The sequence below is a fragment of the Sinocyclocheilus grahami genome, unplaced genomic scaffold (genome assembly GCF_001515645.1).
Source record: "Sinocyclocheilus grahami isolate Dianchi unplaced genomic scaffold, SAMN03320097.WGS_v1.1 scaffold1378.1, whole genome shotgun sequence".
Taxonomy (NCBI): domain Eukaryota; kingdom Metazoa; phylum Chordata; class Actinopteri; order Cypriniformes; family Cyprinidae; genus Sinocyclocheilus; species Sinocyclocheilus grahami.
Window position 1 is genome coordinate 139649 of NW_015506557.1, and position 27656 is coordinate 167304.

General features: G+C 42.5%; 4 protein-coding genes and 1 pseudogene across 12 annotated transcripts in view; 2 read left to right on the forward strand and 3 right to left on the reverse strand.

Moving 5' to 3' along the window:
• Nucleotides 1-2607, reverse strand: part of LOC107569751 (bystin-like) — a 3857-nt gene extending 1250 nt beyond the window's left edge. Inside the window, exons 1-5 of the mRNA XM_016255905.1 lie at nucleotides 2231-2607; nucleotides 1734-1878; nucleotides 1525-1663; nucleotides 1320-1453; nucleotides 1074-1234 (exon numbers count right to left, since the gene is read on the reverse strand). Coding sequence (XP_016111391.1) covers nucleotides 1074-1234; nucleotides 1320-1453; nucleotides 1525-1663; nucleotides 1734-1878; nucleotides 2231-2474 — 823 coding nt within the window. The 5' untranslated portion in view covers nucleotides 2475-2607. The remainder of the gene's footprint in view (nucleotides 1-1073; nucleotides 1235-1319; nucleotides 1454-1524; nucleotides 1664-1733; nucleotides 1879-2230) is intronic.
• Nucleotides 2608-3540: 933 nt separating this feature from the next.
• On the forward strand, nucleotides 3541-3987 carry LOC107569754 (mediator of RNA polymerase II transcription subunit 20 pseudogene; annotated as a pseudogene).
• Nucleotides 3988-5239: 1252 nt separating this feature from the next.
• Nucleotides 5240-9703, forward strand: LOC107569748 (ubiquitin carboxyl-terminal hydrolase 49-like). Of its 3 annotated transcripts, none has more exons than XM_016255898.1 (8): nucleotides 5240-5686; nucleotides 6052-6160; nucleotides 6276-7699; nucleotides 7985-8189; nucleotides 8260-8368; nucleotides 8582-8787; nucleotides 9116-9168; nucleotides 9294-9703. In XM_016255898.1, the coding sequence occupies exons 3-8, from the start codon at nucleotides 6335-6337 to the stop codon at nucleotides 9447-9449; spliced, it is 2094 nt and encodes a 697-aa protein (XP_016111384.1). In that variant the 5' UTR covers nucleotides 5240-5686; nucleotides 6052-6160; nucleotides 6276-6334; the 3' UTR covers nucleotides 9450-9703. The 3 variants fall into 3 exon arrangements, with proteins under 3 accessions (XP_016111384.1, XP_016111383.1, XP_016111385.1); XM_016255897.1 differs by having other exon boundaries at nucleotides 6052-6135; XM_016255899.1 differs by having other exon boundaries at nucleotides 6052-6135; nucleotides 9116-9376.
• Nucleotides 9704-11312: 1609 nt separating this feature from the next.
• Nucleotides 11313-15349, reverse strand: LOC107569750 (transmembrane and coiled-coil domains protein 2-like). 4 transcript variants are annotated; one of them, XM_016255900.1, is made up of 6 exons: nucleotides 14857-15349; nucleotides 13484-13846; nucleotides 12821-13410; nucleotides 12605-12740; nucleotides 12262-12324; nucleotides 11313-11853 (listed from the first exon to the last, which is right to left on the reverse strand). In XM_016255900.1, the coding sequence occupies exons 1-6, from the start codon at nucleotides 14857-14859 to the stop codon at nucleotides 11617-11619; spliced, it is 1392 nt and encodes a 463-aa protein (XP_016111386.1). In that variant the 5' UTR covers nucleotides 14860-15349; the 3' UTR covers nucleotides 11313-11616. The 4 variants fall into 4 exon arrangements, with proteins under 4 accessions (XP_016111386.1, XP_016111387.1, XP_016111389.1 ...); XM_016255901.1 differs by having other exon boundaries at nucleotides 11313-11850; nucleotides 12259-12324; XM_016255902.1 differs by having other exon boundaries at nucleotides 11836-11916; nucleotides 12197-12324.
• Nucleotides 15350-16945: 1596 nt separating this feature from the next.
• LOC107569753 (cyclin-dependent kinase inhibitor 1-like) lies at nucleotides 16946-22058 on the reverse strand. Of its 4 annotated transcripts, none has more exons than XM_016255909.1 (4): nucleotides 21982-22058; nucleotides 20246-20636; nucleotides 18572-18626; nucleotides 16946-18525 (listed from the first exon to the last, which is right to left on the reverse strand). In XM_016255909.1, coding segments are annotated over exons 2-4 (438 nt in total). In that variant the 5' UTR covers nucleotides 20628-20636; nucleotides 21982-22058; the 3' UTR covers nucleotides 16946-18524. The 4 variants fall into 4 exon arrangements, with proteins under 4 accessions (XP_016111395.1, XP_016111394.1, XP_016111396.1 ...); XM_016255908.1 differs by having other exon boundaries at nucleotides 16946-18541; XM_016255910.1 differs by having other exon boundaries at nucleotides 16946-18626; nucleotides 20178-20636.
• Between the last annotated feature and the right edge of the window lie 5598 nt (nucleotides 22059-27656).

Below are 27656 nucleotides of genomic sequence, written 5' to 3' on the forward strand. Positions count from 1 at the left end.
ACACACACACACACACACACACAGACACACACACACACACACACACACACACACACACAGACACACACACACACACACACACAGACACACACACACACACACACACAGAGAGAGACACACACACAGACACAGACACACACACAAACACATTAAATATGCACTAATTTATATATACACTGGATAAAGCCAGGTTCATAGTTCTGGTTTGATTTTGTCGTCACATTAGAGTTAAAGGTTTCTCCAGAGGGGATTTTGGATTTCTCGTTTTATCATAAATCAGAAAATACTGTCAACAAGCAAAACAAACTGATTCTCACCGTGTTTTTAGGAGTGAAATGCTGTATAAAGCAGTGTGAATGAAATACGAACAAACCTTCAGAATAAAACTGTAAGGTTTGGTGTTTGTAAGTGCTGCTGAAGAGGAGGAAAACCCTCAGTTAAAACAACAACACGATTACAGTCATTTATGAAGTTGAGTTTCGCTCCATTTCGTCTCTGGAATATGTTAGATACTACAGTAATGATTTGTTTATCAGTCACACCAGCATCATTTAACCAGAATAAACCAAGAGATCTGATCTGTTCTGGTGAAACTCACCAGCGTCCTCTAGTGTTCAGTTACAGGAACTACTCTCCTTTAGTTCACTGGGAATATGCTGATTACAATTTAACTAAAGACGCAATTCTGCATAAAAGCCAGTTTATAAAGTTATAATTATGGATTTAAAAAAATTTTTTTTTACACAAATGCATTGATTCACTTCGGGAGGCCTTTTTTAACCCACAGGGGCCGTGTGGAGCACTTTTTATGATGGATGGATGCCCTTTATTTTGCTTCAAAATCTCAACACCCATTCACTGCAATTATAAAGCTTAGAAGAGCCAGGACATTTTTAAATATAACTCGGATTGGATTCGTTTGAAAGAAGAAAGTCATGTACACCTAGGATGATTGAGGGTGAGGAAATCATGGGGCAACTTTAATTTTTGGGTGAACTGTCTCTTTAAATAGACTCGTTGATTGCAAAACATGCATTTAACTGAGCTGTTGATAAATATCAGCCGCCGCTCACCTTTGAACCAGGCTCCGGGTTTGAAGAGCGCTTTCTTCAGCGCGCTGTACAGGTGGAAGTTCAGCCGCTTGAACTCGGCGATGTCGTCTCGGATTCTGGGCAGCAGCACCAGATTGTAGAAGCGCTGAGCCATTCGCTCCTTCAGATTAGACGAGAAGATCCTGCACGGACACCAACAACACAAGTGAGCGAAAACACAAAGCGGCAGCCACACATGCGCAGCGGTCCGTGCACGCGACCTCTGACCTGGTGGCCTGGTACATGGCGGCGGCCGTCCACGTCTCCGGCTCGGTGAGGTACAGCACCTGCTCCCAGTTGGAGAGAGCCGGGATGATCTTGAAGGCTTTGGGAAGTTTCCCGCTGCGGTATTTCGACAGGACCTGCGGAGGGAGAGTGTTAGCGCCAGCGGAGGACGACTCACACGCTAAAGCGCTCATATTAGCGCTCGTACCTTGCTGACGCCTCTGTACACCTCCAGCACCCGTGGGTCCAACTGAGGAGCGGCGCGTCCCGACGCCTCGGACATCACGGTGCCCACCTCCGTCTGCTTCTCCGTGATCTTCTCCATGATGATGTCGGCTAGCGTGCGTCTGCGGCGACACTAGCGGTTAGCTCACGCAGTGCGGCGCTCGTAAACGCTCCGTGTGCGTGTCTGCTCACCTGAGCGGCGGGTTCTTGTTCATGAACATCTCGATGGCCTTCTCGTCCTCAGGATCCACGTCCACCTCTCCACCCGTCTCCTCCGCAGCGTCATCGCCCAGCGCCGGCCACTCGTCATCAGAGTCTCCGTCCTGTGTGCTCGGACCTGAGACAACCACGAGTTCAGTTGCTTTCATACGTACCAGCCTATATATTCTGATCACTGCGCATATATAGTTAATCTGTCTGTGTGTGTGTATTATAAATATCTATCAGTCAATAGACTAGGCTATATAGATATACTTTGTAAACATCTGTCGGTCTCTATGTCTATACAGTGGGGCAAAAAAGTATTTAGTCAGCCACCAATTGTGCAAGTTCTTCCACTTAAAAAGATGAGATCATAAACATCTGTCTGTCTGTCTCTCTATTTGTTTGTCTGTCTGTCTGTCTCTCTCTCTATCTGTCTGTCTATCTCTCTGTCTGTCTGTCTGTGATGGTCAGGGGAGTAGGCTCACCTAGTCGAGTGGCTGGGGGTCTCCTGGTGTCTGGAGGGAGTCCCAGCTCGCTCTGCAGCTGCTGCTGCTGTATTCTGGCCTGCTGGAGGATCTTTCGGGACAGTTTCTCGTCCACATACTCCGGCTCCTCCTCGCTCCGGCTCCGGCTCCGGCTCTTCAGGCGGCCGCTGCTCCGGACCGCGTCCCCCTGCAGGATCTGATCGGCCAGAGACAGCGCGCCGCTGCTCTTCTTCACCTTCGGCATGAGGAGGATGAGGATGAATACGATCAATTATTAGTATTATTACCTCCGGCTTGAACTCATGGCATGCAGCTGCGCGCCGAACACACGTGTGTCTGAAGCAAATGGCGCAGTGTGTGTGTGTGTGTGTGTGTGTGTGTGTGTGCGGCTGATCTGAGGTCAGAGGAGCGACTCGAGCGCAGATCTCAGTCTTTATGCGGCGCTCCTAACAGCTGACCTCAGAGCGGCGCTGCGTCACTTCCGCTCGGCACTCGGTCCACATGAGACACGCTGCTCTCACTCAGCGCTTCAGTGCGTCTGCGGTCGTTTACTTGAGCTATACAGATCATTTCAGATATGTATGTATTGTCCGACTAAAGTTTTTCACTTGAACTGAATTAGGTTTATTCACGAAAGCCGGATTGATCCGGAAGTAAATACCGATAGCGGAAGTTTGCGCCAAAGAGATGGGTGTAACGTGGTGAGAAAACACTTCTGTTTTTATATTATTGTTGTAAATGTAGTTTTTAATGGTTCGATTTCTTTGCTCCGGTGCTTATAAATTATTCTAATATCTTGAATGCACAGAGGCTTTGGAAAGAAACACAACGCGCTTCGTGAAAGCTGTTTTTGTTGTAAATAAAACAAAGATTATTGAAGTGCGTTTTACAAGAAAACAATCTTTTCAGTTTTTCTACTTCAAAACGTGCCGGGTTTATTGTTTGAAAATTGCTAGCAATGTCTGAGTGAAAGTAGTTTCTATTCTATATATATGTCTGTTGGCATGGACGCTAATATCGTTAATCGCTATTGTTATTGTTACTTTCTGTTGGTGTGGATGTTAATATAGTTATCGTTAGTATATAGTAATCGTCACAGTTATATCGTTATCGTTTGTGGTGTGAACGGACCTGTAGAGTATTCCAAATTCATTAACATTACAGCAGCGTTAATTCATGTTCACACGTGTTGTGAATTAGGTAGAAATGTTCTGTGGGAAGAAGCTGTGTATAAGTTTGAATAATCCACGCAATTATTAGTGAATGAGACCCATTGTTTTTTGTGATTAACAGTGTTCAGAGACGCATGATACCGTGCAGTGATCGTTGTTTTGTGTCTGCAGGTGGAGTACTGCGCCTGCGTGATTCCCGGAGACTGCTGGAACCTCATAAAGGAGTTCATGCAGAGTTTTCTGGGCTCAAGCACGCCCGAGCTGCCGGCCGTGTTCACCAATAAAGCCGAGGGTCTGTACACGCCGGTGGACTGCATGGACACCATGAGCCAGTACCTGGAGCTCTTCGGTAAAGTGCGCAAACAGCAGGTGCTGCCAGGCAGCGGCGTACGCTGAGACCTGAACTCAACCCGCGCAAACGCTGCGTCTGGAATCACAGTCCTGCGAGGAGTCTCTGAGACAACTTTATACCAGCATTTCACAAATGACGGATTCCGTTCCTGCCTTTGTTACTTTATTTGTGGCTCTGGATGCTTATTTTCTGCGTTGACACTCGTGTTTGTGAAATAAACTGTTCAATTTGAACAAAACGAATGTGGTGTTGTTTCAGTGTCGTTGAAATACCATTGTAGTTTTTCGAATTCGATTTTTTTATTTTATGTTTTTACTTCAATTTTAGCTTTGGTAATTTTGTTGTCTTTTGTAATTTTTATTAGTTTATTTTAGTTCTTCAACTTAAACTAAATAATAATGAGAATTGTTGCTTTGGCGACTAGCTGAAATAAAATGTAATGTATAAAATTAATTTATTTTTTATGGTTTTAGTAACTAATAACCCTGAATCAATATTTACAGACCTTTCGTTTCGAATCTAATACTTGGTTTGAACTTATCTTCAATCCATTTTAATGACAAACGTTTACGTATAATGGAAAAATAGAGGGTAACTGGCCTGATAAACCCTCTCGAAAACACAAAACAAACACTACCAATGAATAAAACACAATTATTCAGGCACTTAATAGTAAATAATGATTTGTAGTTTATCGTTAATATATTAAATTTTTCTTATAAAATGCATTATTATACAAGTTAGTATTGGTTCTGGTTGCGTTCTCTTCTTCCTGACCAGCAGGGGTCGCCACTGTGTTTTGAACACTTCAAAGCTGAATCAATTTACGAAACTATTACATCGAAAGAAAAACTCCGTTACGAACCATTTCTGAAAATTTGCACTGAAGCGCAGTTAGTTTCGCCAAAACAAACACGTTTAAAATAGCGACACTCGTTAGATTTAAGAAGCACGAAGGCCTTAATTTATTGGCGTTCGTACAGGAACACCACATTGAATTGGCTAGAAAAGACCGATTAATTTGAATATGCATGAGCAGAAATCAGTACATATGAGCTTAAATTAGCATGAGCCAAATCACAGCAATGCTAACCAACACATTCTGTTCGAAACAGAAAGACGTCGCTGTAATTCTGGTAATACGCATTCACGACTTGCGATATTACAGTACAGTAAATGTGAAAATGTGAATTTCCCCAACACATGTTACTGAATCTCATTAAGTGGTAGGATAAAACTCTAGAGCCCAGTCGCAAAGCATGCTGGGTAGGCATACTGTAGCTACTTCACAGTCCATACTTCAAGCTTTGATCACACATTTGTTTGTATCTTTTCCACTGTTGTTAATTTTATATGCGCTTGCTTATGAAATGCAAAAAAGATATAAATAAATAAGTGATCATGTTATGGACAAGGTTAATCTGTTCAACTGACCCCGCCTCTGGAGCTTTAACACCTGACGGACGCCTCCACCGCGCTACCGACCGCCGTCTCGACCAATCAGAACACTGTCGTCATGCGATTGATCGCTCCTCGGCCAATCAGAGCGCAGTGACGCCGGCGCTGGGCGTATTCGGTTGAGCCGAAAATGGTGACAGCTCGCGCGTGCGGATGATGGCGGTAAATAACAGCCGAAAGCGAGTGTGAAGAAAACACGCAGATATTACCCGTGACTGAGCTCGTCAGACGCACTTCACCGGCTGCTTCGTGGAGGGCTCGCGCCGGGGCGCCGTTTGAAAGCCGATCGGTGGCTTTGCGGTGTGAGTTTATCCTATGGCTGCGGCTCTTGCTGGTTTTTGTTCAGCGGGTTTTAAGTAACGGATCTCTCGCGCCGGTATAAACACGCACACAAACACACCGATCGAGCGCCGGTACCGGAACCTCCCGGATCCGCTGCTGCCGCGTGTCTCCCGGCGGAGCGTCTTTTGTTCTGTGAGTAGCGCTAGCGGGTTAGCACACACACACACACACACACACACACACACACACACACACACACACACACACTCAAACAAACAAACAAACAAACAGAGACATACACACACACTCATATAAGTGTACACGCACTGCATTGTGTGACAAACTCTCAAATATTAATTAAAAATATACAAACATTCACCCTCAGTCATACACTAAAAAAAGAAAATTTGTATATATCCACAAACAGACAATCAAACACAACTGCACACTCTTACATACACAAACACACCATAGAAACCAGTTCAAGAACAAATCAAATGCAAGAACAGGATGGTGTGTACACAGATTTGTGTGTTCAAGTGTTTTTTCATCCACAGTTTTCATTCTGCATGATGAAGTCTTCTACACTGTGCAGCGGCAGGACACGTGTGCTCTGATGCTGAAGCTCGCTGGTTCTCACAGTGAGTAATATTTTTTTAAAAAGTGGTGCGCTGCATTCAGACGTGCATGTTTCCAGTTGTCTTTGACCGCAGTAAAGCATTACTTACTTGAAATAGTAACTTATGTTACAATTAAAAACATTATCTTATCTTGTTCTTAGGATGAGTGCGGTCATGGCGTGTGGTTCCTGACTCCAAGTGCTCATGCGTGTTGGGAGACATGGATCGCTGTAAGCATGTGGTGCGGTTCCGTTTGGGCCACGGCCACTCCATCCTCAACCCGCAGATGTGGCGCTGCGTTGACTGCAGCACCACGGAGTCCGTATGGGCTTGTCTGAAGTGCGCTCACGTGGCGTGCGGCCGCTACCTGGAAGAACACTCCCTGAGTCACTACCAGCAGACGCAGCACCCGCTAGCCATGGATGTACGCGAACTGGACGTCTTCTGTTTCGCGTGCGGCGATTACGTGTTGAACGATAACGTCGAGGGCGACCTGAAGCTCCTCCGAGGGGCACTATCTACCGTCTGCAGCCCTGGGCAACGCTCCCTGCGGTCGTCAACATCCGATGGCGGAGTTAGAGTGCGCAAGGTTGCGCGTGATGGTGCTATGCAGACGGCGTTGTGGCACCGGCGGGAAACTCTCCTCCAAGGTGCCTTGTGCCGCTGGAGGAACCGGCAGCAGGAAGAACACAGGAAGCGTGAGGAGAAACGGGAACAAGAGCGAGAGGAGAAGCGACGGCAACGCAGGGAGGTCAAGAAGCGGCTCATGGGAGAACTAGCCAATGTGCCGCCGAGGAAAAGCGCACGGCTGCTCACCCAGGCTCCACGTCCAACACTCGCACTTATTCCTCGGAAGTTCCGTGAACCTCCGGAACGACTCCCTTCGGCTCCCAAACAGTCCCTTTTGTCGCGGTCCAACAAACCCCTTTCGCGCAAACCGCTTCGTAACGCGGGTCGGTTGCACCGATATCACGCCTCACAGTCGTCGCGGCGCAGGAAGCTAGCGCCCGGGGTCACGGGACTGCGTAACCTCGGGAACACGTGTTACATGAACTCCATTCTCCAGGTGCTGAGTCACCTGCAGAAGTTCAGGGAGTGTTTCCTCACGCTGGATCTCTGCGAGACCGAGGAGCTGCTCGCTAAGACCAACCAATCGCAGGGAGCCCTCACTGCGCTGGGCCGCTTGGGGAGGGCAAGCGGAGGTGCCTTTAGCAAACAGAACGTCCCGCCCAGCCTGAGCTCGGCAGAACTGGTGCAACCGAAAGAGCCGCGGTCCTCGGCTCGGCAGCAGATGTCATTGTGTCACGAGCTGCACACGCTCTTCAGGGTCATGTGGTCGGGTCGGTGGTCGCTGGTGTCTCCGTTTGCCATGCTGCACTCCGTGTGGAACCTGATCCCGGCATTCCGCGGATACGACCAGCAGGACGCGCAAGAGTTCTTGTGTGAGCTTCTAGATAAAGTCCAGCAGGAACTGGAGTCGGACGGACCCAGGAAACACTTCCTGATTCCGATCACGCAGCGGAAACTTTCCAAACAAGTCCTCAAAGTGCTCAACACTATCTTCCACGGACAGCTGCTCAGCCAGGTGACGTGCAACTTACCTGTTTTGACCCGTGGTTCCCAACCTTGTTCCTGGAGATCCCCCAACACTACTAAATTAAACGCACCAAACTCAGGTCATCACCTTTTAGTAGAGACTCTATTTTGGTTGTGAAAGTAGACATGCGAAATGTGCAGTGTTGAAGAGCTCCAGGAATGTGTTTGGGATCCACTGGTTTAGATGTTTCATCTGGAATTGATTGAATAAATGCATGTAGGACTACGGAGTGAATTATCTGCAATAATCAATGTTTCTAAACTGAACTTGCAGGTAACGTGTCTGTCCTGCAAGCACAAGTCGAACACAGTGGAGCCGTTCTGGGATTTGTCTCTGGAGTTCCCAAACCGATACCACCGCATGGAGAAGCCCAGCGCTGCGGCGTGTCAACAGAGCTGCTCGCTGTCAGAGATGCTCGCCAAATTCACGGAGACGGAGGCTTTGGAGGGCTGCATTTACGCCTGCAACTTCTGCAACAGTAAGTTGCGCCTTTCTTACAGACGTCACAAAGTTGTTGATGCATTTATCTAAATTTCCTGCATTTTCAGGAAAGCGCCGTAAATCGTCCCATAAGCCCCTGTCCCTTTCGGAGGCCTGTAAGCAGTTACTCATCTGCCGTTTACCTCAGGTGCTGCGGCTACACCTCAAACGCTTCCGGTCAGTCAGAACACCTTGATATGTTCGTTAGTTGGAACCAGGGGCGTCCAAACTTGTTCCTGCACAGTTTAGCTCCAAACACAACTGAACCAGCTAATCATGATCTTCAGATTAGAAACTGGTTGGAGTTCAACTTTGTAGGACGTTGGTCCTCCAGAAGCAGTATTGGACACCCCTGGTTAGAACTCGCCTCATGCTAACGATTCCGTCCAGGTGGTCCGGTCGGAACCACAGGGAGAAGATCGGTGTCCACGTGGCTTTTGATCAGGTCCTGAATATACGACCATACTGCTGCTCGGACGCCGCTCTGACGCCGCAGAGAGAAGCCTACACCTATGACCTATCTGCTGTAGTGATGCATCATGGGAAAGGCTTTGGCTCAGGGCACTACACGGCCTACTGTTATAACACTGAAGGAGGTAAGTCGCTCTTCCCAACTAGCGAACTGCATCAGAGTCAATGTGGACTGCTCACAATTGGTGCGAACGCAACTCTCGGTGTAAGCAAGCAGCTTGCATGCTTCACATTTCTTGCAATGCAATTGCAACAGACGAATGCAAGTTTTACTTTGTGCATGTTTGGGCGGTAGAAGCAACACTTTCCATTGTTTACTCCAAAGTTATCAAGCTACAGTGTTAGCCAGTAGCACTCAAAGTCTGTGTTTGGGGTAACACAATTAACGCAAGTTACGTCAACGTACCAAGTTGTTGTGCATGGTTTGCCACAGTAACTGTGTTTGCGTTGCAGGTTTCTGGGTTCACTGTAACGACTCGGAGATGAACGTGTGCAGTGTGGAGGAGGTGTGCAGCACTCAGGCCTACATCTTGTTCTACACGCAGCGCTCCTCTTAGACCCGTCTGTCTCTGTATCTCTCGCTCTCTTCTCTCTCTACCCGTTTCTCTCGCTCTCTTTACACTTTACCCAGGGCATTGAGGACCAAACTACACTCACCTGCAGGGTCCAGAACCGCAGGGACACACACAGATCAGCCCCTCCGCTGTCGGCGAGAGAGACAGATGGAGAGAAATGCCACAGCAATATGATCATCACACACTGCGAATCAGGAATTCTTCACCTTTGATACTGCGACGGTTTTCTACTCTCTTTCTATTCGGGACGAAATTCAGGAAAACAGAGAACGCCTCTTCATTTACATCAGTGGTAAATGACGAACAATCTTATGACGCTGAATGTCTAGTTGTATGTTTGTGTGTGGAAGGGTGACTGCTGACCTCTGACCTTTGTCCTGTATCATGAGGAGCACCTGTTATCAACTTTATTGATCGTGTGGGATCTTCCTGATGATAGTGAATAAAAATAAATAAATCATGAAGCCCTGAATTACGGTCTGCTTTATATTTGATGCACTTCATTGCTGATGTTTAAACTGATGAGTACACCGACAAACAGGTGTTTGAAATCTAAAACCATTTAACCATCTTGAAGTATTATACATGCAGATTTATGCACTCACAGTAGGCATATACATGGAATATTTGTATGTTCAAAAATGAATGTCACTTTAAATGACTTTAAAGTATTAATTGCAATTATTTTAAGTTGAGGAAAAGCTATTAAAAAAAACACAACGGCAAAGAAAAGATAAACACCCCAGAAAAGAGGAAATAATTCACTGTAACTTGCTGTCTCGGTCAAAAAAATCTGTCAGAATTAATAATATTCATACCCCCACAGCATTGTCAAATCCAGTTCTTCTTCAGAAGTGCTGATTTTAGTTGTTGAGAACGTTTGTTGAAACTAGTCTTTGTTTCTTGGTAGAAGAACTTCTAAACCAGCCAGGCCATTCTGTCCTCGTTCCTCTTTTCCAAGCACAGTTTGTCAGATCAAGCTTATTTGCATAATGTTAATTAAAGAAAGCTGCTTCTCATTAGAAATATAATGAAGTGTGTAAGACCTCCATCTCCATGTAAGACGCCAGGTGGCGTCCTTTAGCATTCTTTTACATGTCGATCCTGCAGAGAACCGATAAACCACATCATATCTGCTGATTTATAGAGCTGGATTAAGTTTGGACAAACTCACAATTATTAGCCTGCTTAAGTGAAAAGAAACGTAACATGCTGTGTTGTGGTAAAAGTTGTAGATCATTATATATCTAATTTTGAGCCGGAAGCAGGTTTATGTTGACTGTGTAATCCATCCTGGGATTAATGAATTTGATCTGGATTACAGCAGCAGATTGTCGCACCGATGCAAAAAATATGTTCACCAACATTATAAAAAGAATACAAATTTGCAAATGTGTTTATTAAGAATACAGTGCTGTTGTGATTTAGCAAACGGGTAGAAACATGAGAAATATGATCATGCTAACAGTGAGTGTTACACTACAAACTGTGTTTACAAAAATTTTCTGATGACAGATGTATTGATTCTTGACTACTGACGTTACATTTCTGCCTTCTCGTCTTATCTCAAATATCAAGTAAAATGACATTGTTTCATTCTCCTCTGTTATGAGATATTTCATATTTAACGGAGTTCCACAGAGGCAAAGCAAACTAAACGCAACACATTTTTGAGAGTTTTGGTGTCGGCATGAAAGAGTTCCTTCAGTCATGAAGATGTTTGGATCTGAAATGTGACCGTGTGTTTGTATTAAAGCCATGCATCAGCAGAAGACCATTCTCAGGGCTTATTTCTTGTGTCCGCTCTAAGAACCAGTTTTAACATTCATTAGTTAAAGCAAAAAGGAGCTCAGAGGTCTAAAAAAGGAAAGAAACCCATTCAGAAGGAAAAGACTGGAAATGTAGAGCCACGTAGACCAGGCCTGGGATTCAGACAGCACCATCTTCAGGCCGCGCATCTCAATGCCATGGATGGATCTTTCTTAAACATCCTTCAAGGGCCCTGTCCCAAATGGCACACTTCATGTGTACTTACGGACTTACAATGGCCATCGCGTGCACGTGTCCGTTAAGTCCACGAGACTGTAGTATGTCCCATTCGTCATTTTAGCTTTCAGAAGGGTGCTCGCGAGCGCCCCCTTTGGCTATGTGCCCTCGATGCGCACTTTTGCCGAGTCTGCACTGGGGCGAGCTCCGCAACAGCCTTCTACCCCACAGTCAAAGCGGCATTACGTCATGAAAGTGTTGACTCAGAGGAAGACCGCGAGGGATTAGGGTGTGATTTGGGACAGGGCCAAGGTCTCACCCACTTCTGGTACGATGGGAGGGATGCGTCACAGTTAGAGTTTAAGTTCTGGACGTGTATTTTGTTCACGTTCTTCAGCTGGGCAACAGGCAGAGCTCAAGCCAATCCCAGTGTTTCCACAGTGTGACCAGGAAGAGCGCAAGGGCGAGGGTGGCGCCAACCCGGGCGCGCGTCTTCATGAGGGGCGTGATGAAGTTGGCCATGGTGGAGACGAACACCAGCAGTACCGCCATCAGGGCCAGGATGACGTTGATGAGTTTTCCCAGCAGAGCTCGGGCATTCGCGTTCTCTACGCCCTCCAGCTGCACCACCTGCTGCTGTTGCTGCTGCAGCTCCAGTTTGGTAATGCGGGTGAGGCAGGACTCTACTGCTTCCTGCGGGCAAACACACACACACACACTTGTGTTGTAACACTCAGAAGTGCCAAAAGTCATTGTAATTTACAGGGGTGTCCAATCCTGCTCATGGAGAGCCGACGTCTTGCAGAGATTAGCTCCAGCATGCTCCAAAACACCAGCATGAAAGTTCTAGCACAGGCCTACAGACTACAGGACTGTGAGTAGCCGCTTTTCAGGTGTTTTTCATTCATGTTGAAGCTCTGCAGGACAGTGGCCCTCCAGAAGCAGGATTGGACACTTTGTTATTGTTGGTCACCTGGATGTCTCGCGCTCTCTCGTACGACTGGTACGCCACCTTCTCCTCCACTCCAGCTGCACCACCTGCTGCTGTTGCTGCTGCAGCTCCAGTTTGGTAATGCGGGTGAGGCAGGACTCTACTGCTTCCTGCGGGCAAACACACACACACACACTTGTGTTGTAACACTCAGAAGTGCCAAAAGTCATTGTAATTTACAGGGGTGTCCAATCCTGCTCATGGAGAGCCGACGTCTTGCAGAGATTAGCTCCAGCATGCTCCAAAACACCTGCATGAAAGTTCTAGCACAGGCCTACAGACTACAGGACTGTGAGTAGCCGCTTTTCAGGTGTTTTTCATTCATGTTGAAGCTCTGCAGGACAGTGGCCCTCCAGAAGCAGGATTGGACACTTTGTTATTGTTGGTCACCTGGATGTCTCGCGCTCTCTCGTACGACTGGTACGCCACCTTCTCCTCCATGCTGGCCAGCTCCTGCTTCAGATTGCTCATCTCGTTCTGATGGAGTTCCGTCAAGTCATTGAGTTGCTCTTCCAGACGCTCGTATCTGGAGGAAAGAGAGAAGAAACACGCCTGAAGATCTGGCTCTGGAAAGCATTGGATCTGCTGTAGGTGCTGCAGTCTTACCTGTATCGCTCCTCCTGCAAGCACTGGGTCATGTAGCTGTAGTCGCTTTGCAGCTGCGCTTTCATGTCCTCGATGGCGTCCTCCATATGCACCTGACTGACTTTGATCTCCTGCAGGCCTTCCAGCAGTGTATCCCAAGAGGAAGACGAGGAGTGGTGGTGATGATGGTGGTGGTGATGTCCATCCAGTCGCGGGCTGCCCATTGCCGCTCCCGCCCCGCCGGAGTTGCTACCACCTGCTGACCCGGAAGTTGCGCTGGAGCACTCGTCGTCGCTGCCGTATTTGGGGCTGGAGACCAGCGTGGCGCTGCCACTCAGAGCTCTGGGCGTCTCCTCCGTGTGCCCATCCTCCAGAGTGTCCTTCAGGTGGGCGATGTTGTCGGCGCTGCCGAACTTGTTGCGGATGAGACTAGCGAACTCTCTGGGTTTCGAGACGACGGCGGTGTGCGTGAGTGCAGAGACTCCGCCCTTGACTTCTTTCACCACGCCCCCTCCAAAACCACTGATTCCCGCTCGCATATTGGCACCTACGTCCTTCAGTCCCTGCTGCATGTCCCTCAAGACATCTTTGGGTTGCCGCGCAGGACCATTCTGCAGAAAAGGAGATAGAAGTCATTACCCTGGAAAATGCAGTTGGAAAGGGCATGCATGCATGTGAACTTACCTGCTCGATCTCTTTGAGTTTCTTGTGGTAGTGCTCAAGCTTCTTGTGCAAGTGTGCAATAGTCTGCGCAGACTTCTGGTTCTTCTTCTCAAACACGTGTTTGATGCGCGACGCCTGCTGTTTGTCCGCATTATGGGCCAGTTTGAGATACTCGGCCACATTATCGTCACGGGCCTCCTGTTCCACGCGGATCTGTTCGGTGATCTTCAGGATCTTCTGCTGCAGGTGTTCCAGTGCCGCTCGTGTTCTCTGGACCTCGCCGCCTGCCCCGTCTAACCCTGCCTCCACGCTGATGTTCCCGTCTGACCCGCCATGGCTCACAGAGGGCGGTAGACTGAGAGTAGACACTTCGCTTTTATCCAGCTGCATGTAAACAATGAAAACATGAGCACAGAGTTGCGCTGTCATGCTAACAGAAACATGAGACATGCACGTAAACATCTCATGTGAAACCACATGCTAATTTTAACACCTTTTGTCATGCGCAGCAGATGCACGAGTGGTCACATCTGTTTACAAGCTGAACAAAAACTCACACGCTCAGAGTGAGAGGCACACAGCGTGACCCACTTTCGTTCTGAAAATATCTCTACGTGCACAACATAGAAGTACCGGTATTTCAATGTATAAACAATATGCATGATAAGACAGCACTCACTGTAGGATAGTAACTATGCATCTGAAATGAATCATTCATAAATGCAACGTCACAATTAACTCCCAAAACACGCTGGATGAGTGAATGTCACGCATACACAAAAGTAAGTGGCAGCAAATCTCAACCTGCAATACCTCGTCTGTAAACAAATCAACATGCATCAGAGAATGCGTTTCACATGCATGAAAAGATGCATGCAACCTTTACAGAGCCTTCTGCATATGTGTTCAGAGTCTCACTGACACAGCAGGGTTACTGCAAGCCTTGCATCTTCACATGCATGCAACAGAGTCACGTAACATGACACAACAGCACACTAGAATGCGTGTTTCTCTGAGACGAGGTTTGTTGTGTTACATACACATGCATGCACATACAGCAGGGTTCTACGCATGTGAATCTGAGTCATGTTACCTGCCGAGAGCATGCGCGCGTGTGTGCGCATATACAGGCCGCTGATGGACACATTTATAAAGTAGGTTGAAGCTAATCGGTGGGGGACAGAAAACACACACACACATGCATGCAGCGTGAATCAGGGATGTGTGTCAAATGACAGTGGTTGAGTTAAATGCATGAGAACAAATCTGCAGCTGACTTGTGACATGCAGAACAGCGCGTGAGAGAGAGACAGACGGGTGATGATGGACAGATGGATGGATGGATGGATGGATGGTACAACACAGGAACAGAAGATTAATTTGTGATAAATTACCATGGTCTTCAGTCCAGGGCATGCAGCTTGACTGCAGAGACGTATAAGAGGGCCATATCCCTCCTGTCTGTCTCTCTCTGTCTGTCTGTCTGCGTTCACCCCACCCCACTCCTCTAGCTGTCTATCTCTCGCTCCAGTCTGTCATGGTTCATGCTAGAGTCAATATCGGCTGCGGTTTCGTGTCTCTCATCTTTGTCTCGCCTGTATCTCACGTTTCTTTCTCGTCTCTCCGGTTGTGTGTTTGTCTGAGTGTTTCAACGCGGCTGCAGAGCAGATGAACAGAGGGGGAGGGGAGTTCATTGGAGCATGCGTCACACACACACACACACACACACGCACACTGCAGCATGTACAGGCACACACACTCTGAGATTAATCTGTGTGTGTGTGTGTTTATTTTCATTGTGTGTTAATGAGAGTACAATTGGGGAGTGTGTAGGTGTGTGTTTTCACAGTGATAAACACATTTTTAAGGGGTATGCGTGTGTGTGTGTGTGTGAGTGCGTGTGTGAGTGTGTGCATGTTTATGTGGTTTATGAGGACACAAATTTGTGTCTTTTTTGAAAATCTAAAAATGCACAAAGTCTCCTGTGAGGGGTAGGGTTGGTGTAGGGCAATAGAATATACGGTCTGTACAGTATAAAAACCATTACGCCTATGGAGAGTCCCCACTTTTCACAAAAACAAACCTGTGTGAGTGTGTGTGTGTGTGTGTGTGAGTGAGAGAGTGTGTGTGTGTGAGTGAGTGAGTGAGTGAGTGAGTGAGAGAGTGTGTGTGTGTGTGTGTGTGTGTATGCGTTTTTGTGACAAATGAGGACATAAATGTGTATAATGACAAAGGTATGACAGGTATTACAAGGAGAAGGTGACTTTTCAGGACATTACTCCATGTCCCCACTTTTCAAAACGCTTATAAATCACACAGAATGGAGTGTATTGAAAATCTGAAATAGCAGAAAGTCTCCTGTGAGGGGTAGGTTTAGGGGTAGGGTTGGTGTAGGGCAATAGAATATACGGTCTGTACAGTATAAAAACCATTACGCCTATGGAGAGTCCCCACTTTTCACAAAAACAAACCTGTGAGAGTGAGTGAGTGAGTGTGTGAGTGTGTGTGTGTGAGTGAGAGAGTGTGTGTGTGTGAGTGAGTGAGTGAGTGAGTGAGTGAGAGAGTGTGTGTGTGTGTGTGTGTGTGTATGCGTTTTTGTGACAAATGAGGACATAAATGTGTATAATGACAAAGGTATGACAGGTATTACAAGGAGAAGGTGACTTTTCAGGACATTACTCCATGTCCCCACTTTTCAAAACGCTTATAAATCACACAGAATGGAGTGTATTGAAAATCTGAAATAGCACAAAGTCTCCTGTGAGGGGTAGGTTTAGGGGTAGGGTTGGTGTAGGGCAATAGAATATACGGTCTGTACAGTATAAAAACCATTACGCCTATGGAGAGTCCCCACTTTTCACAAATGTAAACCTGAGTGTGTGTGTGTGTGTGTGCGCGCACACGTCAGTCTCATAGCAACACACTTCTTCTGGGTCACTATTATGCTGAAGAACAGTACCTGCTACGTTCACATGTGTGACGCGCATCTGAAGTGAGTTTTCTTATTTAAAGGAATATTTCAGGGTAAACAACACAATAGTTATCTGTGGCGTTCGGTCGATTACAACACAAAAATAAGATCGATTCGCCCCTCAGTGTGCATCTGTAAACTAATGGGAAACAGAAATGCACTTAATGCACAAATAAAAGTTTGAAATACGCAAAAGTCAACATGAAATTAATTAATTTATTGAATGTTCCTGGTCTGATTGTGAACAATTGTTTTTCTAAAGACAAACTTTGAATTTAGAACTTGCTTCGCCTCCTTTACAACCGACGACGTTACATAAGCAACTTTAGCATGACTAATAGTTGAATATCTATGTAGTCAGTTTCCTAAATCTAGCTAATAGTTAACATGGTAGTTTAGTGCCATCTAATAAATTGCGATACAGTAAAAGTTAACATTTGTATTTTTAAATACAGGTTATTCCACATCACGTGATGGCAGTAAAATGCAATTTCATGTGTTGACCGTAAACATGTTAGCTTGAGACCGATATAATTCACATACAAATCCAGAGAAATGGTCGATTAGCACCACATCCGTAACGCAGCAGCAGAAACCAAGTACCCAACTAACAAAAACATGCTCTAAACTTTCCCATTAATTTATGAAATATTAAATTTTATTTTTGACGTTTGATTGTTAAATTTGAATGTTCTCTCAACACACAAGTAGTGTCCGCACAATTTATTTTTTATTTAGAATCAACAGATTGAATATTTAGGGGAACGATTTATTTGTACAAATCAATCGCACACACCAGAGTTTCTCTTCATAAACGGCTTTATTACAAGAACAATTAAATGTCAATCTACAATACAATATTTATCCGTAAAATAAATACAGCATATATTCTGAGCTCTTTAGCAAAAACAGACATGTGCAAGCTACAATACTCAAAATAACAAGTGCAATTCTCCATCAACGGCGAATAATCTGGATATTAAAAGGATATTTACAGACAGGTCGCAGAAATCTACAAGTATCAAGATATGAGAACCATTACAGAGCAAGAACGGATTCAGTGAATGTTTGCTGAAACTTAACATATCCAACACTCAATTAGTGCACGTAGAAAGCTTAGTGTTCATATCTGTGATTCCGTTAATTTCAAACAAACGTTAATGAGATGTTACTTGTATTTCCATGACTACAAGTAAAACTGAGAGTGTTTGTAAATATGCTGTAGCTGCGTTCACGGAACGCAAGCAGAACAAATTTCTCTGCAAATTCTTCGTTTAAACATTCATGCACTAACTCCCGCACTAAATTTAACGCAATTTACAAAGAATCTGCAGAGACTTCATTCAGCTCGTGTTTCACAAACGACGCCAAGCGTTTACTTAAATAAATCTACATTGTAAAAACGTAATTGCAGCTCCTTTACGAGAGTGGTGTGAGAAAATCCACAGGGTTTGAATTATAAAGAATTTTTATGTGTAAAAAACAAAACAAACGTTGGCACCAAACGTTAGTTAAAATTAGCTACAAGTACTGTGCAATGAAGCAATACATTTGTATACATGCACACCGAAAAATATCAGTGTTGTGTTGTTCGTAATTAAATTTTGTGGTCCCACTAAAGAGTCAAATTCTGAATTTTTCCAGAATCTTTTCGCCCCTCCACACAAATCCTACTGGATTTAAAAGGATTTTAACACATTTTCTTAAACGTAAATTTGTATAAATGTTAACTGTTGACATGCAAACATATAAACAGGAAGAGGAATGACAGAGAAACAATGTCATATTAATGAATAACATTCAAAAAAACATGATTGAAGATGGAAACTAAGTTCTGGAACAGTCTGTTGTGTGTTTCTTGATTCCGTCCATGACCCCGGCACCGATCAAACAGCGCGACCGCGACGGAAAACTGCTATAAATAATTGTTTAGAGTTCTTGAAAGGATGAAGGGAGATGACAGTGTGGAAAAACAGAAGATCTAGTGAGAAGAAGCGGTGGTTTACGTCAGTTCTCGTGTGTTCGTGTTATGAGGAGACGAGTCCCGACGAGACACACTAGCGTTCCTGAGTCTGTGCGTGTGTGTGTGTGTGTGTGTGTGTGTGTGTGCGTGTGTGTGTGTGTGTGTGCGCGTGTGTTATTGTCCTGATTTGCGGGGTGTGACCACCACTCTCTTCTTCGCCTGGTAGAAATCTGTTTGGACAAGAAACCATTACATTTAAAACATTACAATTAAATATCACATCATTCACATATCAACTACACACACTTGTGTCTAAATTCTGATGCAAAAAAACCTAAAAATGCATAAATTCAAATGTTTAGTTGCAACTTTCTTCAAATTTTTTTTGAGTTTTGCAGTTTTCCCCTCATTAATTAATATTAGATACGAATTACTTGATAATACAATGATTATTTAAGTCAGCATAAATTACTGTTGTTAGTGTTAAAAAAAGTTTAAATAAATCTAAAATATAAATAGATGAAAGACTAAAATTTGTTATTAAAGACAAAAATTAACTATCTAAAAAATATATAATGTTTGAGTTGACGTGCTATAATTACTAAAACTGAAATAAATGAATGAAAACTATATATATAAATGTTTTAAAAACAAAGAACAAAACAGGTCAATCCTATTTTAAACTACTTTAAAACTAATAACAAGTCACTGCATTGTGCATTATTCACACGATAATTAAAAACGGTTTTCTTTAAATTCTGATAAATAAAAAAATCTAAATATTTAGTTTTGTAACTTTCTTTAAGTTCTAGTTTCATAATGATTATTTAAATCAGCATTAATTACAGACGGTTGAATTTGTTACTAAAACTGAAACCATAACAAAAAAAGTGTCTGGTGACTGAAATATGAAACAAATTAACTATAAATATTAGATGAAAAACCTGAAAAACTTAAATGTTGCCTTGGCAACTAAATGAAATAAATACGTTTGAGTTGAAGTACTAAAATTAGAAAAACTAAAGCTGAAATAAATTTAAAGATAAATAAAACTACTTAAGTTTTAGGCATTAATTTAAATTTTAGTAATTTAGCTAAATTCATTGCTTAGTAAATTAGTAGCTTAATTGCTGAAATTATGACTAATACAACTAAAATTATATAAAAATAAAGCTAATTTACTGTTTAAGCTAATAAACTTAAAAACATTACAATTTAAATACTGTTTAGATATTTCATTCTTTTGAACTGCTTATTTCTGAGTCTTAAAGGGTTAGTTCACCCCTAAATTTAATTAATTTAAATCATTAATTACTCACCCTCGTGTCGTTCCAAACCCGTAAGACCTTCGTTCATCTTCGAAACACAAGTTAAGATATTTCTGATGGAATCTGAGCGCTCTCTGACCCTCCCATAGACAGCAAGGTAACTACCACGATCAAGGTCCAGAAACGTACCAAGATGGTCGACTAAGTAGTCCGTGTGACATGAGCGGTTCAACCGTAAAGTTACGAAGCTACGAGAATACTTTTTTTGCACAAAGAAAACAAAAATAACGACTTTATTCCACATTTGGACGTCATCACGCCGGATCTGGGTCAGCGCCGGCTCACGCTCGCGTCATGATACTGTCGTGAACGCGCGTCCACAAGTGACGCAGTAGAGACGAAAAATTGTGTTCTGAAGATGAACACCGAAGGTCTTACGGGTTTCGAACAACACGAGGGTGAGTAATTGACGATTTTTGGGTGAACTATCCCTTTAAATGTTCTAAACATTACCTTAATTTTCTACAGATTTTTGAGATTCATCTGTGAATCTCATCTCTGTTTGGCTCCGCCCATCTCACCCGTGATACTCGTCTGCTTCCTCTTCAGCTCTGTACTCTTTTCTGGCGTTTTCTCCACGTCCCGCGGGACAGCGTTGAATCTCTCTGGGGTTCTGGGGATGTTCTCTTTACCCACGCGCAGCCGCGGATGCTTGCCCTCCTGACCGGCGCGGTACAAGACGGGCACCTTTTCCCCGGACACGCCCTCCCACAGGAAGTCTCCGCCCTCCAGAGGTGTCTCCGAGACGAAGTCGAAGCTCCAGCGGCGGGATGCTTCCTCCAGGTCCTTCCTCAGAGCGTCGCGGTACTCCAGCTGGAGCTGCTCGCGATCCACCGGCCCGAAGAGGTTCCGCCGCGTCGGGACGTTCCCGAGAGCTCGCAGGATCCGCTTGTGCATCGCCATGAGCTCAAGCTGCAAGAAGACACGATTACAGTCTCTGAACAATGTCAAACTGTGTTCAGTGTGTCAGTATGACATCAACAGAAACGCAGCGAACGCGTGTCCTCCCTGACCTGTCCCGGTCTCTCTCAGTCATGTCTGAGCGTCTCTGTGCTCTGTATTTAAAGGCTGAAGTGAGTCATGATCTGCTGCATGTCTGGGCAGAGCTACAGGGACATGTGAGGGCATGTTCCTCCGTCGTCTCACCAGATACTGACCGCCGGCTAATACAGTGCACTACAGTTTCAGCTGATGCATAGTGAGAATTAAACACTGGATTCTCTAAATCAAGCTTGCAGATATTTCAGTTTTGTTAATTTAATTTAATATAAGAATTACTTTTATAAGAAAACCAGCATAAATTACTGACTGTTGTTATTGTAACTTCTTGCATTTTTGGTGACTTAATTAGATCTGAAATTAGATATCAGATGAAAAGCTTAACATTTAAAAACTTGGACTTAAAATTATAAATATTGCCTAATGAGTTAAAGATGAAGTACCAAAATTACTTATTTTGAAGTGTCAAAATAAAGCTATAAATATTTTTTTAATAATAATAAAAATGACAAAAGGATATAAAGTAACAAACCAAAATTAAAAAGCTAATTCCAAATATGAATAAATACTTAAGTTTAATAATTAACATATGACTGATGTCTCAGTTTATAAAATGTTCTTGTGGCTCAAGAGTCACATTTTATCCAATACGATAATTAATTGTGAATGTTTCAGGAAATAAACTAAACTAAACTACATATCATACTTAATACATATATATATATATAAATTAATATATAATCAATATATAATATTAATCTATTATAGACAACTTTCCAAATAATTTAGCCAATACCATCTTCTTCCATGAGGAAACTTGCGTTTTAATAAATAAATATATTTTAATTTCAATCATTCATGAGTACATCATGACGTAGTGACAGTACACGTCACTGGTTTCGCTCACTGCGGTTCAAGACGGCGGCGGGAAACCAAGCGTTTGTTTGATTGGTCAGAAGTCACGCGGACACGCCCACTCTCTCCTCTGTCCACGTAGATCAGATACTACTGACATTTCACTTCGCACTAACATTCAAACCGCGATCAAACATCACTCAATGACGAGCCACGCCGATCTGTTCCCCCTGACAGGGAACGTTTTTGGTTGGAGTTCGTCTAGATACGTTTGATTTTCTCCATTGTTATTTCAAAGAAACTCTAAAGAGGCTTCAGACTAGTTTCCGAAACCAACAGTGTTATGATAAACTTCAACAACTACAAGCAAACGTTATAAACGTTCAAAAACGATGCGACTTACATGTTTTAGCAGAGCAGAAGAGTGCGGAAGAGTCCAAGGGTGAGCTCGCTGTTTGCAGGATAAGTGTTTGAGATCCTGGAAGACAGAATCGAGTTTAAAACAGAGCTCTTGGGGCGAGAGTGTCGCGTGAGTCTGTCCTGGAGCGGAGGAACAGTCGAGTCCAGACGTTCTGAACTCCGGTGGGCGTGCCCACGCTGGGGGCGGGGCCTCGTGAGCGCAGCACGTGGACTGAAGCTCGGTAAACACATGACAACACGTGAGCGCATGTGCCAGGACATTCCGGTAGATCTGCGTCACAGAGAGGAACAGAACGTCCTGTTTCTTTCTTATTTTTATTTTTTTGTATACTGAACTAAAAATTACAAAAACAAATATCCAATCATCAAGTAAAAATTGATACAAAGAGTACTATTCTTCAACAAACTGGATCTTAATAACATGAAAACTGTAGACATTTTTTTTTTGTATTTCTTACCGTTAAGATAACTTATCAGAATTATCCTGAAACAACATATAGGCTTTTTAAAATTATTTTATTTTTATTTCTTAGATATTTGATTGTTAACAACACTCCCAGCATGACGATCACGGAGTTCAGTGTACAGACGGACTAAGCCACGCCCACTTTCTCTCACGCTTATGTGAGCGTTATTAATAATCAAACTAATAATGTACATTATATAAAAACTTAAAGTAATAAGCAACACAGGCTCACAGTTTATTGTATTTTAATCCTACACGTCCAGAGCATTGTAGTAACACAATTATTACTAGCGAGATTGGAAGCCGATTTCTGCCACAGGATAAAATAATAGTAATAATAAAGTAATTGCAACTTTTTTTCTCACAGTTATGACTTTTTTTCGCAATTCAATCAGAAACTCGCGATTGCAGTTTACATTTATTTATGTTTATTTAAGTTTATTTTTTTAATAAAACAAAAAAAAAATCAGAATTGTGAGATAAAAAGTCGCAATTACTTTTTAAATTGTCAATTTTTATTATTATTCCGTGGCGAAAAGGGGGGAAAAAACAGAATCGAGAGATGTAAACTCGAAAAAAAGTTAGAATTGCAATTGAGTTTTTTTTCGCTGCAGAATTGGCTTCCATAGTTAATATAGTTTTCATTGGTGACAAAAATTACCCAGATTAATAGCTAACAGAATAACAAATAATCAAAAGATTTACTATAGTCGATTTTGCAAAAAAATAAAAAGTAAAGGAGGAAACATGGCCACAACTTAAGAATTTGTTCCCACTATTTATCAACTCGTTTACTTGTTTTAGGCAAGTCATAGTCACTTTGTAATACTAATTTATTACTACTAAATCATGAAATCATCGTTAATCTGAAAAGTCATTTACTCAGCTGTATGACTTTCTGTCTTCTGTTGAACTCAGAATATAAGATATTTTGAAAAACGTCTCTGTTTTTGGTCCATAATCAAAGAAGAGCATGATATTGCATTTGATAAAGTACATTTTTGTAAAAGTGAATGAAATAGGTTGTTTTGCAAATGTATTTATTCTATACGAAACATATTTAATACATAATAAAATAATAGCTGCTCTAATTTTGAGCCAATAGACACACAAACAAACCAATCAATTAAAAAAATAAGTGAACTAATCAGTCACAGCGAGGAAGCTCTTTGTTCACAAAGAGTCCATCTTTCCCACTCTCAGTGTACCATTAACTACTCATGAATGAAGGATTTGAACCTACAACATTTAAGTTAAATTAGATATTTTAACCACTACACCTCACCAAAGCGGAACCCATCAGCACTTTTTCTTAAAAATGACTCTGCATGCTATTATAAATGTATGAATTATTCTGTCGAAGGACTGATATCAACCCAGCTTTAATTAATGGTTTAAATTATAGCACTATAAACATGAATATTTAATAATTACATCAAGTGTCCACTAGTTGACAAACTTTGGATTTCAAAAAGGAAATCTAAACTCTTTAAAGCAATACAGACAAGCAAGTGCCAGTCTTTTTTTTACATACAATAATAATAGCTAAGCACTTATATTATGAGACATATTATGCCCCTTTTTACAATATATAAGTCTCAGGTGTCCCCAGAACGTGTGTGTGAAGTTTCCGTTCTAAACACTCCACAGATCATTTATTATATCATTTTGAAAATACCTATTTTGAGTGGAAGCAGAAACACGCTGTTTTTCGTGCCTGTCTCTTTAAATGCAAATGAGCTGCGGCTCCCCGCCCCCTTTTCCAGAATAGAGCTGCACAGCTCGGACCTGCTAAAAACATCTGTTTTGGTTCTGATTATCATGGTTATCATGCTGAAATCATGCGTTTTAGAGTTTAAACTTCTGATATAGGGTTTTCTGAGCGCACACATCTGAAGCACACGCACAGAAAGCGGCTGTCGCAGCATGCGAGCACTAAACTAAGCTCTCATTCACACACAAGTTTACGTTAAAAACACACACGTGTTGCAAAAAACAGTGGGTTATGTCTGTGAAGGTAAACAGCTGGGAAATAAATCGCATGTTTATTTTAGATCTGTGTGGCAGCAGCAATATACAGTAAATAAACCAAAGGATAAACTCCAAGTATCCTATGAAATCCTACGGGAGTCTTTAATAACATATCAAAAAGCTGTGAAAGCTGCCAAGTCTAACTATTTTTCTGCGATAATTTCCAAAAACACCAATAGTCCTAGGACTTTGTTTAATATCTTGAATTCTGTTTTTAATCCAACGGGCAATATCTGTCTTGCAGAGTCTTCGAATTTGTGTGAAGATTTTTTGTGGAAAAAATAGAAGCAATTATAAGACAGTCCATTATTTCCTTTACTGATGACCCTTCAGATCTTCTGACTCCTACTAGGTTTTTTAATTCCTTTGAGCCGGTTACCTTGCAGGGTTTAATGGATTCATTCATCAAACTGAAGCCTACTACGTCTGCTCGATATTGTTCCTACCCACTTTTTTAAACTGATTTTTGATAGTTTTGGGGCCTGGATTCTTGAAATTGTAAATAAGAGCCTTCTTTCTGGGTTTGTTCCAGCTTATTGTAAACATGCAATGGTGAAAAAGCCTAATCTGGAACTGTTTTATCGCATTTTAGGCCGATCTCAAATTTACCTTTTATTGCTAAAATTTTAGAGAGGGTTGTGTTATTACAGGTACAGACTTTTTTGTAAACAAATAATACTCTTGAAAAATTCCAGTCTGGATTTAGGAAAAATCATAGTACTGAGTCTGCTCTTTTAAGAGTATTAAATGACATTTTGCTACTTGCTGACTCTTGGAACTTTAGATTTGAGTGCAGCTTTCGATACAATTGATCATGGCATTCTTTTATCGCGCCTTGAAAAGTGTGTGGGCATCCAAGGAAGTGCCCTGAGCTGGTTCAGATCTCATCTTAGTAACAGAGCGTTTTCGGTAGGTACTGGTCGCGCTGCTTCATCTGTAGCTCCTCTTACCTCTGGTGTTCCTCAAGGCTCTATTTTGGCTCCCATCTGGTTTTCACTGTTCATGCATCCACTAGGTTCAGTTTTTAGGAAGCGTGTCCTTTCATTTTTATGCTGATGACACCCAAATCTATTTACCTTTAAAACACAATGACAAGAATGGTTTAGAAACATTGCTTGCATGCTTAGCTGATGTAAAAATTTTGCATTTAAATGAGGGAAAGACGGAAGCAATTGTCTTTGGACCGTCTGTGGGTAAAGGAAAACCAACTTTTAACTGTAGTCATTTAAACTCTTTTATCAAACCAATGGTGAAAAATTTGGGAGTTCTTTTTGATTCCTCCCTAAAGTTTGAGCAACATATTAACTCAGTAAAGTCAAGTCATGTTTTTTCCATCTTAAACTTCTGTCAAAAGTTAGATCTTTTCGATCTTTAAAAGATCTCGAAAAAGTCATACATGCTTTTATCGCGTTTGGACTATTGTAACTCCTTGCATATTGGACTACCTCAATCCTCCATGCCACGGCTTCAAATGATTCAAAATGCCGCAACCAGATTTTTAACTGGGGTTCGTAAACGAGAACACAATACTCCGATTTTAATGTCTCTAAACTGGTTGCCAGTGCGTTATAGAGTTGAATAAAAAATGTTGCTGTTTGTTTTTAAGTCTTTAAATGGTCTGACACCTTCTTATTTGTCAGATCTTGTAAATGTGAATAGGTCTGCCAGATGTTTGTGATCCTCAGACAATATTACTCCATATCCAACATCAAGATTGAAGTTGAAAGGTGACCGTGCGTTTGCAGTGGCTGCTCCTAGGTTATGGAACAGTCTTCCCTTATCTGCGAGATCCGCATCTTCTGTATATGATTTAAAATCTAAGCTACAGTCTCATCTTTTTATTCTTGCATTTCATTATAATTCTTGGTCTCATTGGCTCAAACTTTCATCATGGCGTTAGAGCTAGGGCACCGTTGTCGCTTGCGAAAACGCAATGATGGCACCGCCGTGGATGTAAACTTAGATTAAGGGGCGGTAATATAATGAGATCCCTTTGCCACGTCACCAAGAGAGCGAAATCAGACGCTTGCAGAAAAAGGCTTCCCAAAACAAAGTTACTGGGTTAATCTTTTACATGTTTCATTGGTCGGCAGATGCACCAGGGACCTGATTATAGCACTTAAACCCTGGAAAAGTTAGATTTTCATGATATGTCGCCTTTAAATAAATCATAACGATATTCTGAGGACAGGTTTCTCAAGTTAAAGCTCTTGTTCGCCCTCTGCTGGTGCTCCATCACAGATACAGGCCAACTCTGCACACGATGCGTTAATTAAAAATAGTTGTCCCTTCTTTATACATTATATAATGTCTGTCCCTTGTCAAATCCCTCAGAAGAGCTAACTAGCCTAAAACAAGCAACTGAAATACAAACACTTGCTAAATTAAACTAGTCACAGAAACGAAGCTCCAAACAACTAATATACAATAAAACCTCAAACAAGGTTCAGAAGTCGTCATATTTTAATATTTAACCAGGATCTGTGAAGTACACTGAAAAAAAATTGTTAGTTAACTTCACAATTATAAAGAAATGGCAGGTAACACTGAATTAAATGTTAAAATTCAAAGTAGAAAAACCAGCATTTTTGGGTAATGCACTCAAATCTATTTGATAATTTTTTAGAATGTACATAAGGAACAATACGATTTTTACATATTCAAAGATAAATAAATGCTTTAAACTATGCTCATTGTTAGGATAAAATCATCTGCTAAAGAAGTACATGTCAATTAAAGACTCACTATCTTATTTTGACTGTAAATTGGACAATTTAAAAAATAAAATTTTTAAACAAATTCATAAAGAGCCCAAAGCATTTTTGTCATGACTTTTAATTCAGATCAACATTATAAACAGTACAAACACTACAAGGAAAAAAAATGAACAAGAATGAAAGCGGTTCTCCATTCCACCCCCCGCTGCCGTCATAGTGCTGTTACCCCCCCGATCGCACAGAAACACAAATCAAACGCTCGAGCTCAGCGCAGCAGGACCAATCAGATTCACCGCCAAAAACACAACTAAAAAGAGTCTTAAAAGTGTGAGATGGAATGCCGTCGCATTAAAACTGCAAACACGCACAACCGCGGCTACAGAGGGAAACAGAACCGCTAAGAAGACAATGTTAATATAAAAAAAATACAAAAAAAATTGGGGG

What these genes read in the sequence shown, in the direction of transcription:
- LOC107569750 (XM_016255903.1), bottom strand. An exon ending in TTGCAGGAGGAGCGATACAG is followed by an intron (nt 12,741 to 12,820) that starts GTAAGACTGCAG and finishes TCTTTCCTCCAG; the next exon opens with ATACGAGCGTCTGGAAGAGC. An exon ending in AGAGAGCGCGAGACATCCAG is followed by an intron (nt 11,917 to 12,604) that starts GTGACCAACAAT and finishes GTTTGCCCGCAG; the next exon opens with GAAGCAGTAGAGTCCTGCCT.
- LOC107569753 (XM_016255909.1), bottom strand. Translation starts at nt 20,627, where the DNA reads ATGGCGATGCACAAGCGGATCCTGCGAGCTCTCGGGAACGTCCCGACG. An exon ending in GAAGCAGACGAGTATCACGG is followed by an intron (nt 18,627 to 20,245) that starts GTGAGATGGGCG and finishes TTGTCCAAACAG; the next exon opens with ATTTCTACCAGGCGAAGAAG.
- LOC107569748 (XM_016255898.1), top strand. Translation starts at nt 6,335, where the DNA reads ATGGATCGCTGTAAGCATGTGGTGCGGTTCCGTTTGGGCCACGGCCAC. An exon ending in CGCCTGCAACTTCTGCAACA is followed by an intron (nt 8,190 to 8,259) that starts GTAAGTTGCGCC and finishes CTGCATTTTCAG; the next exon opens with GAAAGCGCCGTAAATCGTCC. An exon ending in ACGTGTGCAGTGTGGAGGAG is followed by an intron (nt 9,169 to 9,293) that starts GTGTGCAGCACT and finishes CACTTTACCCAG; the next exon opens with GGCATTGAGGACCAAACTAC.